Raw genomic sequence first — 12,369 nt, forward strand, 5'->3', positions numbered from 1 at the left:
CCACCACCCGTCTTCGCATTCGATTCCGCCGGGGATCCCATATCAGCTGCTCTCAATTCACACGGTGCGCGCGGTGCGTGTCGTCTTCCGAGAGGTGGACAACTCATCTTGCAGCATACTGGCCCCCTCATCCAACTCTCAATATCCCACTTCATTCGCTGCCTCTCGTCTCTGTACGACATCGCCCACAGCCGCCGTTCCTGCTTCCACCTCTCATCTCAGCTCATAATCGCCCAACCCTTGGTGTCCAAACTCAGACGTCCTATCGCGCGGCCACCACCACCTGTTGGGCGACTTCGTCATCCATCTGTACCAGTACCCCAGGAAGTGCCTCCATTCCCAACCGGCCTCGGCTCTCCAGGATCTACGGCCAGACTGCCCAGCAGCTCTCGCGAAGGCCCACACTCGTTCATGCACAATACGACAGCACGCCCCAGTCCTCTGCGCCTGTGTCTGCAAGCTCTCCTTTAGGGCACATATAACCTGCAGCTACCTACATTACCTTACCTTACATTACATCGCCTGAACCCATTTCAAAACTTACCTGCATCGCTGCTGTTCCTCGACTCGTCCTCGATCACCGTCGAGATGCCTTCATAGCCCGACCTTCATCACAGTACCTCGTCCTACCTCAATTCCACGACTGCAACTGCTACCAGCCGTCTCATCTCGTCTGATCCGATTACACCTGCCTCCCACCTTGACATTGACGCACGTTTGGCACTTAGTCCCGCCCCCGCAGCCACGCCCACGCCCGCTCTTCACCGCCTCCTACGCCGGCATTGCCCTCTGACACTCGTTTATTCTCCCAGGGATCGCCCTCGTAGCCCATCGGGTAGTTCTATCTACATCTGCTTTGAAAAGGACTCTCGACAACAATCCACCCAAGCATCGAGCGACGTCGTCATGCCATTTGCAAAAACGATCACTCAATCACTCGTCTCCTCATTTGAGCCTCATTTTGCTCTGTCACTTTGCTAGTTGCTGTCTGCACCTAGCAAGTTTCCCACTGGTCGCATGGTCGGACTCCCTCACTTAGCACTTACTGTAATGTATTATACCCGTGAGTATTCATCCCCTCCAGATTACACTCAATGCGATCGATGTCCGTAGTCGCTGACCACCGGCATAACTCAGTGTCATTACCAGGCCAAAGATAAAAACGTAATCGGCTTATTCTACTTCCCGGATCTCACCTCGAGCTTTCTGCAGCTCTCATAATCTTGGCTCATTCACTCTCACCTGTGGCTTACTCCCAGCCCTTTCTATCGCTCTTCCATTCATTGCTCGCCCCCTTCTCCTGAGCGACTTTGAATCGGCGCAAAGAACGGCACTAAATTACCATTGGCGAATTTTTGGCGATTTCCAGTCCACTTCCTCACTTGGGGCTTGCCATTTCTTTTGAAGGCCCAGGGAAGCCGCGATACCCATCTCCGCCATCCCACCTCACCTGCCTCACATTTCCGAGCAAGTCCCGATGGCTTCCTCCGAAGTGGATCAGAAGTTTCTCGGAAAATGGGCCAAAACCGTCGAAACCGATAATCCACTCTTATCATCAATGCTCTACAAGATCCTCGGACTCTCTCTGAGCCTCGCAGAACAACTGGTCACAGCGAAGAAACAACGTAGACCCGATGCCGCCCGCGCGCCCCAATCTCTCGACCTCATTTTCCACATCATCTGGCTTTCGAGAGAGGGTCTAGTGATGCTCCAGCAATATGTGATTCCCATGGTGGGCAATCACACAGAGCTCCGGGTGTTGGCGTACAAGCTACGAGCATCGTTCTACCACATCTTCGTCCTGTTCCACAACAAACCTGCAGTGTCCACCATGGGCATTGCAACTCCAGACACAATGGCCGGATTGACCCCACCAAGGTTGGACAAGGGCAAAGGGATCGCGAGGGAGGATTGGAACTCATCACAAGGCTCAATACAGCCCACCCATGCCCTCGAGGGCGGTCCGGTGAACCCTCCGCCGGGTTTCGCTCCCCGAGACGGCTCCGATCAGCCTGCCGCATTCCTCGAGCCGCCAAGAGACTATCTCCCCGAGGCGCATAAGTATTTCAAAGAGGCGATTACCCTGGCCGATCAACATCTCTGGGGTTCGCACTCGTTACGACTCTCTGTCAAGACTGAATACGCCGCGTTCCTTTACGAATGTGTACATGACGCTGACGGGAGCCGGAAACTGGCCAAGGACGCCATTTCCGAGGTCTACGAGGCGACTGAGGGCATGGACGACGACATGTTTTCCGATGCTTGCGAGCTGGTCACCGTTCTGGGCAAGATGATGAAGCGAGGGCTCGGGTCGAGCAACAATACTTTAACTAGGGGAACCAGCCCCAGTCCGGCTGCACCGCCAGGAACGACAATGGCCCCCGGCATGGAGAACCCCATCTGAGTGATGGCATGTCTCGATGGTGACCATTCTGTGCCCTGGTTAGGAGGCACTCGTCCACACTCCACCTCCAGCCAAGGGTTTCTCTGGGGAGGTAGCTTGGTAAGGGCAGTACGGGCAACCCTGCTCTGATTGATGGCGGAAGCCACGCTCGGTCGAGTAGGAGTCAGGCACGACAACCTCCCCTGATGGGATGCCTCCCACAGGCAACTTTCCTCCAGGCTTCTTTGATGTACAAAATTTGGCTTGACAACTATCGCCGCAGCGGAGTTGAACATTTCGTGGAACATCCTCGATAACTTGGGCGCACACAGCATCTCCAGCGGCGCATTGGGTGGCACATAATATTACAGCGGAACCCTAGATGAATTCGAGGGCTGCTTACTTGTACTTATATATTGGATACGGCGAGCATAGAGGCGAATTGAAATGGTGCGGGGTTTCTCATATGCGCCACGCAAGATGGCTGTTTTGTTGTAATAGTTGATTCCATTGATACCCCGTCCTCTGCGGTGGCTGCTAGTGGTACTTGTACCATCTTCTTTTCCATAGGAGTTTTCAAGATTCAGGCGTTTCTCCGCAACTCACATCTCGTGGTAGGGAGAGGCCACCGAGATGAATCACTCTCACGAGCAACACGCTGACAAGGAAACTCCGCATCGAGTCTCATGCTGTGAAATAGGGGTGTTCAATTCGGCGCTACGTCCTTGATTTCCCCTCGAAATCCCACGCCGGGAAGAAAGAATGAAGCAAGGCTGGGTGGCTCGGTATGGGAGGGGGCAGAAAAGATCCCTAGTCCCCCGCAGTAATAAACTCGTACCTAGAGAGACGGCCTAAAGCAAAATAACGCAAATACCCCCGTTCTATCCATTATCCCGAGTCCCATCCCATTTTTATATCCCGCAACCCGTCTGTCTAAACCAGAAGCCCTAGCCCCCCATTCATGATCATAGACTCGTAGATGAAAAGGGGCGATTCGGTCCGTCTCTCGTCGAGGAACCCCCGCATCCTCGTCATCGTTATTCATTAGTAGTCACCCCCTCGAGCCAGGTATCTCAAGGGGCAAGGGGGGGGAGCGCAGAAAAAGAATCAATCCTCGTCATCATCGACCAGCGCATCGTCAGGAGTGTCCTGACCCTCGTTGGGATCCAACAGATCCTCGCCACCAGCCACCGAAGAAGCCCAGCTACGAACGCCCGCCACCTTACCCCGGTCCTCCTCGGCCTCACACCTCGACTTGATCATGTGTAGCGGCACCATCCTGCCCGTGGCGTTGTAAAAGTTGGCCTGCATCTCTAGCCATTTGGTCGCCTCCCTCTTGGATACCAAGGCCGCGAGCGTCGCGTCGTCGCGGCGCTGCTGTCTGTCTGCCGGGCTGGGCGGTCGTCTGCTGGCGGGCGGGGGAAGCGGCCATTCCCTCTTCTTTGACGCCGCGGCCGGCGGCATAGGAGGGTAGAGCGCTGGGTGAACGTGGCGGCGTATGTAGCGTTCCTGGCAGGCGAGTTCTCTTTCGTAGTGGGCCAAGGGATCAGCTTCGTTGTCGGCGTCGTATTCATCTTCGCTGGTAGCAGAGGACGAGGACTCGGGCGAGGACTCGGACGCCGAAGAGGTGTCGCGGAGGAGGTTGAAGCGGTCTCGGTAGGATAGGCTTGGGGTCTCGTCGTTGGAGTCTGTAGCAGGCTTTGGCGACGAGTCCTTTGACGGGATGGGCTTGGCGGGTTTGGTTGTTTGCTTGGGTAACTTGGGCCTGGGCTCAGATATCTTCGCCTCGGTGGCCTTCTCCCCCTTAGAAGGTTTCTGTGACTCTTGTCGTTGGTCATCGAACTTGGGGCTCTCCGTTTTCTTCTGCTTCTGCTTTTCGGCCTTGCGCTCGGCCTTTCTCTCTGCTTTGGACTTATACTTGTCGTCCGTCTTCTTGACCTCGTCATGGCTCTCGTCGGGCTTGATATCAGCTTCGGTATCAGCTTCGGTATCAGCTTCGGTATCGGTCTGAGATTCTGTCTGGATGGTTTCTCCTCCTGACTCCGTCTGAGTCTCGCCTCCAGATTCGGTCGAGTTGGCATAGTTGACCTTCAACACATGCCAGCGCTTCTTGACCTCGTTCTTGCCTCTGTTGATGGCGTTGCCGATGGAGGCCCAGGTCTCTCCACCCTCCTTCATGCTGAGGATGAGGGTGTCCTCCGAGACAGTCCAGTCGCCAGAATGCGATGACTGGGCCCCAGAAAAGGCGTCTGCACCCTTTGAGGACGCATCGTCGGTCGTGCTCTTCTCCGAGCTTGTCTCACCAGAAGTTGACGACTCAGCCATGGCTGCCTCTGAGCTAGTAGCTTCTGATGTTACTTTGGACGATGTCTCTGCTTCTGTGCCCGACTCGCTTTCGGGGTCCACGAACTTGCCCTTCTTGCCTAACTTCTTGAGATTCACCTCACTGTCAGCGGCGTCTGTGCTGACCTCTGAACTCATACCGCTGGTCGATTCGGCAGAGGTGGTTTTGTCTTCAGGCTCAGTAAGTTCATCGATCTCCAGGTCCCCAAACAAGTCGACGAGGGTCATGGCGTCGTCAGATTCAACGGTTACTGCTGGAACAGAGGATGTCTCATTGTCAACCGCCGCCGTGGCCTTATTCTTAGCCTTCGTCATGGTTGGAAAGGCATAAGTTTATGGGCTTGTGGAGGAATGAAAGGCTGAAGAGGTGAAGCCTGCGTGTGTCAGTGAGGTGAAATATGGAGTGCAAGGTTCGTTCGAAGTAAAACCCACTTGTTAGGTATAGTCTGCCCCTGAATACTCTTGATACTACAAAGGAGTGAGATCGGTGGTCGTTGCTTCCGTTCCGAATTACTCCAATTGTCCAATGGGCGATATTCGATCCACCGAGTCTGACAAGTACCACTCCTATTGAGAAGACGAGTTGATTGTGTGCTCGTCAAAAAAATTTTGAGTGTGAGGTCGGTTGGAAGTTATCGATGAAGTTGATTGTGATGTTGATGAGTGAGTTGCGGGTAGGTCCGGTTTTGGTGAATGCTATTGAAAGCGATTGTGAAGTTGCCGTGTTCTATTGATAGGATTATCAAAGAAAACACTGGCTGAGAGATCACGATTGACAGCTGTCACAGAGTCGTGCTGAATGATGAAAAAATAATGAACGTTTGAAAGAAGGAAAGAAGGAACGGAGGATGAGGTGTGTGGTTGAGCTTTCGACTGTTGGTGAAGTTGGCAAAGGAGGCAGGAGCGATTGGTCAAAGTGGTGCAAAATCTGGAAGCTGCAATTTCACCGTAGCTGGCACAAATGTTCCGTCATCCTTCCTCAAAAGGACAGGCATACCCTCCCGCGATATAAAGTGGGCAATTGGATCAATTCTGTAGAAAAAAATAAAAGAAATTCTGCTTGTGGTTGTGGTGAGCACAAACACAAAAATAAAAACTTGAAGCTGGCTTTGACGGCCAAGATGGGGCAGAAGATCTCCTTGAGAGCTATTAATACCGCTTCATCAGACTGCCAAAGTGTCAAACTTCAGCTTAAGCTGTTGAATGGGACCGGCCAATCAACGAGCTTGAATCATACGGGAAATGTGCGTATGCAGGATCAGCCGTGTTGGGACGAAGGGACGAAACGCCGTTGTTCGGGGTCCTTTCCCCCTCGCTGGACCTTAAAGTATCCTTCCGGTCTAGAACAGGCGAGACCGAGCGGAAGGGCGATCTGCCGGAGCACTGTGGTATGGTGTCAACGGATTGACAGCGTATGCGTCTCGTTGATCTACATGCTGAGTGTGATGTTGAGTAGGACGTTGGCAGAGCCATGATCGCGCGGGGGAGCGGGATATGTGGGAAATATCGACGTGATGTTAACGACAAGGTCCGGGGATTGGTTTGCGGCTCTGATGCAGGTCCGGGACGGGCGATACAGGAGTGACGGCCAATCATGCCCTGGGCTTACTCATCGTCCCGAGCCGCCCGTCAGTGGTAGCATTTGGGTCTTGGAAGGCCGACTAGCGGCTTTCTCTCTTACTGGCCAAGAAGTTCTCGCAAGGCCTGAAACAGCAACCAACTCTTCTCCCTAGCGACAAACTCACTCATCCCAACAACCCACCATATGTCCGTACTCGCATGTAAGGTAACTTACGCACACGAACATACACACAAAAATGGCAGCGCCGTCTTCACTGCCCGACCTGCCACTCAATTATCTCAAGGCTCTTGAGCTGATCGACGAGGCCCACAAGCAAGATCCCAGACCGTCGTCCGTCGAGTCGGTTCCCTTTGAGCTTCACTATGCCCAAAAGATGACGCGCTGGCTCGCCATGAGGAGTCCGGCGGCGGCCCCCGTCTTGCAATTAGCATGCCGAGCCCAGCATTTCAGGAGGTAACATTGTCATCCAAACATTTTTCTTATTGTCCTTTTACCTTTTCTCTGAACAAGCACTTACAAGCAAAAATTTGTGCATATCAAGCACATTGTGGCGATGAATAAGAACCCCCCAAGTAACCGACCTCGTTTTCTGACTCACCTGATTGCAACCGTAGATGGGAGATCCCCCGCAACACCTACCCAATGACCCGCCCGGGCTACCTCAGTTGGCGCGCGAAGCTCAAGTCCCAAGCCGCTGCCCAGGTGGCCGAGCTCCTCGCAACGTCGTCCGCTATCCAGCCCGCCATTCCCGAGGAGGACGTCAACCGCGTGGCGGCGCTCATCCGCAAGGAAAATCTCAGCAAGGACGAGGAGACGCAGGTGCTTGAGGACGTAGCGTGCCTCGTCTTCCTCGACGACCAGTTTGACGACTTTGAGAGCAAGGAGGAGAATGACGAGGACAAGATCATTGGGATCCTCCGCAAGACGTGGGCCAAGATGAGCGAGGAGGGGCATGCGCTAGCGTTGAAGATGAACCATAGTGAGAGGGCCCTGAGTCTCATTGGGAAGGCTTTGGCGGGGTGATGTTGCGTGAGGTTCAGATGAGAGTTTTGCGGGGGTGGAGGGGTAGCTTCGTGACCAAGTAAAAATAATTCTCTCCCACCACACCCACCACCACCGCACCAGCCAATGCGATATCGGTGATTTACAGTGATGACGAGTTCTGTATCCGTGCATGTTTAGCGAGCGAGAACCACCGGGCCTCCCCTGGGGCAATCCACCCCCGCCTGCATGGGGCCATGGACAATTGCCAGAGTTGCATCAAAAAGGAAACCCCGGGAGGACGGCACGCTGCAGTCCCACCACCCCGAGGGCCCTCTCGGCGCAATACCGCCCGAACCCGAATTGCCCCTTCGGTGCCGGGACATGTCAGACTACGCCTTGGCGCCCGGCTCGCGACGACCTACAAAGATAGTGATTCCAGACTTCACCTCCCGATATCTCCCAACCCTTTTCGCGTTTGCTTCCTCACCTCACCTACCCGATCTGAAGCGTAGATAAGTCGGCTTCCTGGTAAAACTATGCCCTCTCTTACACTGACGCCCGAAGAGGTATCAAAACACAACCGCCTCGACGACCTCTGGCTCGCCATCGACGGCTCCGTCTACAACTTTACAGACTTTGTCCGCGAGCACCCAGGTGGCATCGCCGTGATCCTAAAGTGCGCGGGCAAGGACGCCACCGAGGTCTACTCCGAAGTTCACGGGCCCAGCCTCGTCAAGTCGACCATCCCCGCCTCGCACCACAAGGGCGTACTGGCCCCGGGAGCCATCATGGCGAAGCCTCGACCTCACAAGTGGCCGCAACAGGGTACGACGCACAAAGACGACAGCCAGGCATCACCACCACCACCATCACCACCAATTGTCCCTTCAAAACCACCACTCAACACCCTCATCAGCGCCCACGACTTCGAATCCGCAGCCTCCACCTCCTTTTCCCCCAAAGCCTGGGCCTTCGTCTCCTCCGCAGCAACAGACCTCCACACAAAGAATCGCAATAGCTCCCTCTACTCCCAAATCACCCTCCGCCCCCGCGTCCTCGTCGACGTCGCCTCCGTCTCTACCGCGACAACGATGCTCTCCCACCCCATGCGCGCCCCCATCTTCTGCCCCCCCACAGCCATGGCCCGTCTCGTCCATCCAGAAGGCGAAAAGGAACTCGGCCGCGCCTGCAAATCCACTGGCGTGCCCCAGTGCGTCTCCGTCTCCGCCTCATTCCCGCTCGCCGACATCCTCGCCGCACACGCCGCACATCACCCCCCGACACCCTACGACATCCCCGTCTTCTTCCAGCTCTATGTCGACAAGAACCGTGCAAACTCGGAACGCCTCCTCCGCTCCGCCCAAGCGCAGGGCGTAAAAGCCTTATTCCTCACAATCGACGCCCCGATCCCCGGGAAACGCGAGGCCGACGAGCGTGTGGCGTCCGACGAGTCCCTGGGTTCCCCCATCTCAGGTGCCCGCGCCGTGAACGACGCAAAGGGCGGTGCCCTGGGCCGCATCATGGGGAGCTACATTGACGCATCGGTACACTGGTCCGATATTGCCTGGCTCCGGCGTACCGTCCCCGGTCTGCCCATCGTTCTAAAGGGCGTGCAGACATGGATGGATGCCGAGCGCGCCGTCGAGGCCGGCGTCGAGGCCATTGTTCTCTCCAACCACGGCGGGCGGAGCCTCGATACGTCCCCGGCGACCGTCATGGTGCTGCTGGAGCTGCAGAAGAACTGCCCGCACGTGTTTGACAGGGTCGAGGTCTACGTGGATGGCGGCATCTCGCGCGGGACGGATATCTTCAAGGCGCTGTGTCTTGGTGCCAAGGCCGTGGGTGTTGGGAGAGGGCTGTTGTACGGGCTCAATTATGGCGCCGAGGGCGTGGAACGGTATATTGAGAGTGAGTCTTTCCCAGTGCGAGTCGAGTGCCCGAGTGCCAGAGCGATGGTCAATGCAGCTGTGAGAGATGATGACAATGCTGATTTGCATACCTAGTCCTGCGAGACGAACTGGAGACTACGATGAAAATGTGCGGCGTCACCGACCTGAACCAGGTCCATCCGGGTTTCCTCAATACGTTGGCTGTGGACCACCTCGTTCCGGGACGACAGGACAACCCAAATACACCATGGCGCCGTGATCAGCACAGCAAGCTGTAGTTTGATGACAAGATGATGACGACACACAATATAGTAACATATTTCGCTTTACGCGTCTCAGCAATCTCTTGGTAAAATCTCAACTGTGTTAGAGAGGGTTCAGAAGCCCGTTGAGGCCATGTAAAAGACTTTGGGTATTACATATACACATAACGATAGTTGCCCCTCCATCACCCTGTCCCGCACCACTGCTAACTCCGCATTCACAGCTGTGTGTGTGTGTGTGTATGTGTGTGAGCTTCGCATACGTCCAAGTACCCCGCATCCATGCCCGGGTTTTGCACATTACATCCATCATAATCAATCAAGCTATCAACCGCGCTATCCCATCTTCGCCCACCCCTATCCATATCCGCAGCCGATCAGGCCAACTCGCGCAGCTCGTTATCGCCCCTGTGAGCAGGCAGTTCGGACGCGAAGCCCGGCTGCTGGTGGTGATGCTGCTGCTGTGGCGCCGGTGGTTGTCCTTGAGCGGGAGGCGGTGCGTTGTAGTAGCCCCCTTGCTGCTGCTGCTGCTGATGATGAGGGGGAGGATACGCCCCCTGCGTCGGGCTGACACCGTTCTGGGGAGGCACATACTGCGGAACGCCAGACTGGTACGTGGGCGACGGGCTGTTGGGTGGCGGGCTAGCGGGCGGGCTGACGCCGTTGTGGTTCTGCTCGTAAGAGCCCGTGGTGACGTCGTACGGCTGCTTCAGCATGCTCTGTCTGTTGTCCACAGGTGTGAAGCCCTGCGGGTAGTTTCCTTGTTGGGGAGGGTATCCTCCCGGCGACGGCTGCTGCATCGGCGGGGCGGGCTGCTGGTACATCTGCGGCTGTCCCTGTTGGGGCGCCGGGGGTCCGGCGTAAGACTGGTGGGCGGCCTGGTTGTTGTTGACGTCGTTGGTGTTCTTCTTCTTCTTGCGGAGGAGGAAGATGATGCCGAAGACAATGAGAGCGATGGCTGCTACGCCGCCGACGACGCCGCCTACGATAGCGCCAACGGGGGTAGAAGAGCCGCCGCCGCCGCTGCTAGGCGCGGTACTCGTAGGACTCGTAGGCGTTTCCGAGGCACCGGGGGTGGAGGTGGTCGACACAGAGTTGATGATGGGGCTTGTTGCCGGCTCTGTCGTCGACGCCGGGGTGACGGAGGAATCTGTAGGGTTTGCGTAAACGACGACTACCTCCTCAGTGGCGGCGCATGCATAGAGGGTGTAATGGTTGAACAACGAGCCCGAGTAGATGTAGGTGATACACTCAGGCCTGGTTGCGGCCGTGCTGCAAGGTTGTATGTGAGAGACGGCTCACGCAAGAAAGGAGAGCGACAAAATCACGTACCAGAGTTGCATACGAGTGTCACTACTGCTGAAGCGACTCGCCGACCTTGATGGGAGACAGCTCGTAGGGATCTCAGTGCAGTCCGAGACCGCCGAGGAGCTGCAACACCCGACAATGGAGAAGAAGCTGTTGATGACACAGGATCCAGTGCCGCAGTAGATGGAGTTGGCTGGAGCGAGGTTAGCATCCTTTCACAGGCCGGTCTCTTTCTATCATCAGGGTGTGTACTCACTAGACTCTCCAGATATATAACCACAGGTGTCATCGCCTCTCACACGCTTGGCCAGCTTCAGTTCGACATTGGCGGGCTCAGGCGCTGCAGTCGGTTTTGGACTGAAGCCGAGCTCCTCCATGTTCATCACAGCAATGGTCTGCTTGGGTGGAGACCAGCTGGGGGTATCGTCCTGCCATCTCAACGCCTTGGACTCCGCGCCCAGGTACCAGCAAGCAAGAGCTCCGAGTTGAACGAATCTACCCATGTTTGAACGATCTGTTTCCTCAGCGATCAGAGAATAGAATGTGAAGGAGAAGTGCAAGAAAGAAAAAGGGGGGAGAAGGGAGGGATAAGAAGAGACGAGGGCCCCAGAGGAAGATGCGGGAGAAAAGGGAGACAGACACCGCCGGCTGGGCAATCCCAGCTCGGGCTGAGATTGAAAGTTGCCGAATCGAAGGCGCCCTGCGGGTGAGCCAATAGACCATGGCGTCCAACAACGCCAATGAGGCTCAAAGGAGGAACAAACCAAGGGTCCAGCTCCAAGTCTCCTGCACTTGAACGTTTGTATCTTGGCCCGGGGTATAGAGGTTAGTTGGGATTGGGCCAAATGAAAACTCCGCCTCGTGAGGTGCGGGTATGGACCGATGCGCGGCGGTAGCGTTGTTGGACCAGCCTGGCAAGGCAGACAGCAGATGATCATTCCAAAGCCGTTTTCCTTTTCTGAGACCTGACAACATGCCCATCTAGTCAGGTTGACACAAGGGAGTAGATGCCAGGTACTTTCCCAACTCTTCTCCCAACTAACATGGAGATCACTCGATCCAATTCATGTGGATTTTTGCGCAACTTCGTACAGATTCATCCTAGGGAAACTCACTTGAGTTTCGACGGCACCCTACTAACTGTAGACAACAGAACAAGGCTTTCGCGCCCTATGTCACGACAACTCATCGTTGGTGTTGAGCCTTTGGCGTGATAGCGGTGTAGTGGAGTCTAGCGGTGCCTAAGACAAGACTATCAAGGCGTTTAACCCGAACCGGAGAAAGTGGCTTGCAGCTGAAGGCAGACCTCAGCCAAGCTCCTGGTCAACTCGCCAAAATCAACCAATCAAATGTTGGCCAGCTGAAATGCGTGTTGCGAGCTTGACTGACGATCCTGGATCATTTTTGCCGACAACCCCGGACAGGCCCCTGCTGGCAGCGACTCAGATAGCCTCGAAAGTTGAAAAAGGTCGCGTTGCGCCCCGCCTTGCTGCTGAACCCAGGGTCTCCTGCATCCACAGCGGAATCGGAGTCTTTGCGCGGAAAGCGATCAGTAAACAAGAATTTTAGGCAACCTTTGCGCGCCAACTGCTCTCGGTCCGTAGAGTCGCCTGGTGC

The 12,369-nt window shown here is 55.6% G+C and overlaps 5 protein-coding genes across 5 annotated transcripts; 3 read left to right on the top strand and 2 right to left on the bottom strand.

Moving 5' to 3' along the window:
- Positions 1 to 1,477: 1,477 nt before the first annotated feature.
- Positions 1,478 to 2,404, top strand: CORC01_08766 (uncharacterized protein; the record flags this gene model as incomplete). The annotated part of the gene is made up of 1 exon (XM_022620396.1): positions 1,478 to 2,404. One exon carries the CDS (start codon positions 1,478 to 1,480, stop codon positions 2,402 to 2,404), a length of 927 nt encoding a protein of 308 aa, XP_022473075.1.
- A 1,086-nt stretch (positions 2,405 to 3,490) lies between these two features.
- CORC01_08767 (uncharacterized protein) lies at positions 3,491 to 5,041 on the bottom strand (the record flags this gene model as incomplete). The annotated part of the gene is made up of 1 exon (XM_022620397.1): positions 3,491 to 5,041. The coding sequence occupies one exon, from the start codon at positions 5,039 to 5,041 to the stop codon at positions 3,491 to 3,493; it is 1,551 nt and encodes a 516-aa protein (XP_022473076.1).
- A 1,502-nt stretch (positions 5,042 to 6,543) lies between these two features.
- CORC01_08768 (glutamyl-tRNA synthetase) lies at positions 6,544 to 7,331 on the top strand (the record flags this gene model as incomplete). The annotated part of the gene is made up of 2 exons (XM_022620398.1): positions 6,544 to 6,761; positions 6,923 to 7,331. 2 exons carry the CDS (start codon positions 6,544 to 6,546, stop codon positions 7,329 to 7,331), a joined length of 627 nt encoding a protein of 208 aa, XP_022473077.1.
- A 497-nt stretch (positions 7,332 to 7,828) lies between these two features.
- On the top strand, positions 7,829 to 9,459 carry CORC01_08769 (FMN-dependent dehydrogenase; the record flags this gene model as incomplete). Its single annotated transcript, XM_022620399.1, has 2 exons — positions 7,829 to 9,200; positions 9,296 to 9,459. The coding sequence occupies 2 exons, from the start codon at positions 7,829 to 7,831 to the stop codon at positions 9,457 to 9,459; spliced, it is 1,536 nt and encodes a 511-aa protein (XP_022473078.1).
- A 362-nt stretch (positions 9,460 to 9,821) lies between these two features.
- CORC01_08770 (uncharacterized protein) lies at positions 9,822 to 11,255 on the bottom strand (the record flags this gene model as incomplete). Its single annotated transcript, XM_022620400.1, has 3 exons — positions 9,822 to 10,716; positions 10,777 to 10,945; positions 11,009 to 11,255. 3 exons carry the CDS (start codon positions 11,253 to 11,255, stop codon positions 9,822 to 9,824), a joined length of 1,311 nt encoding a protein of 436 aa, XP_022473079.1.
- Between the last annotated feature and the right edge of the window lie 1,114 nt (positions 11,256 to 12,369).

The sequence above is a fragment of the Colletotrichum orchidophilum genome, assembly GCF_001831195.1.
Source record: "Colletotrichum orchidophilum strain IMI 309357 chromosome Unknown Scaffold_76.1, whole genome shotgun sequence".
Classification (NCBI taxonomy): Eukaryota; Fungi; Ascomycota; class Sordariomycetes; order Glomerellales; family Glomerellaceae; genus Colletotrichum; species Colletotrichum orchidophilum.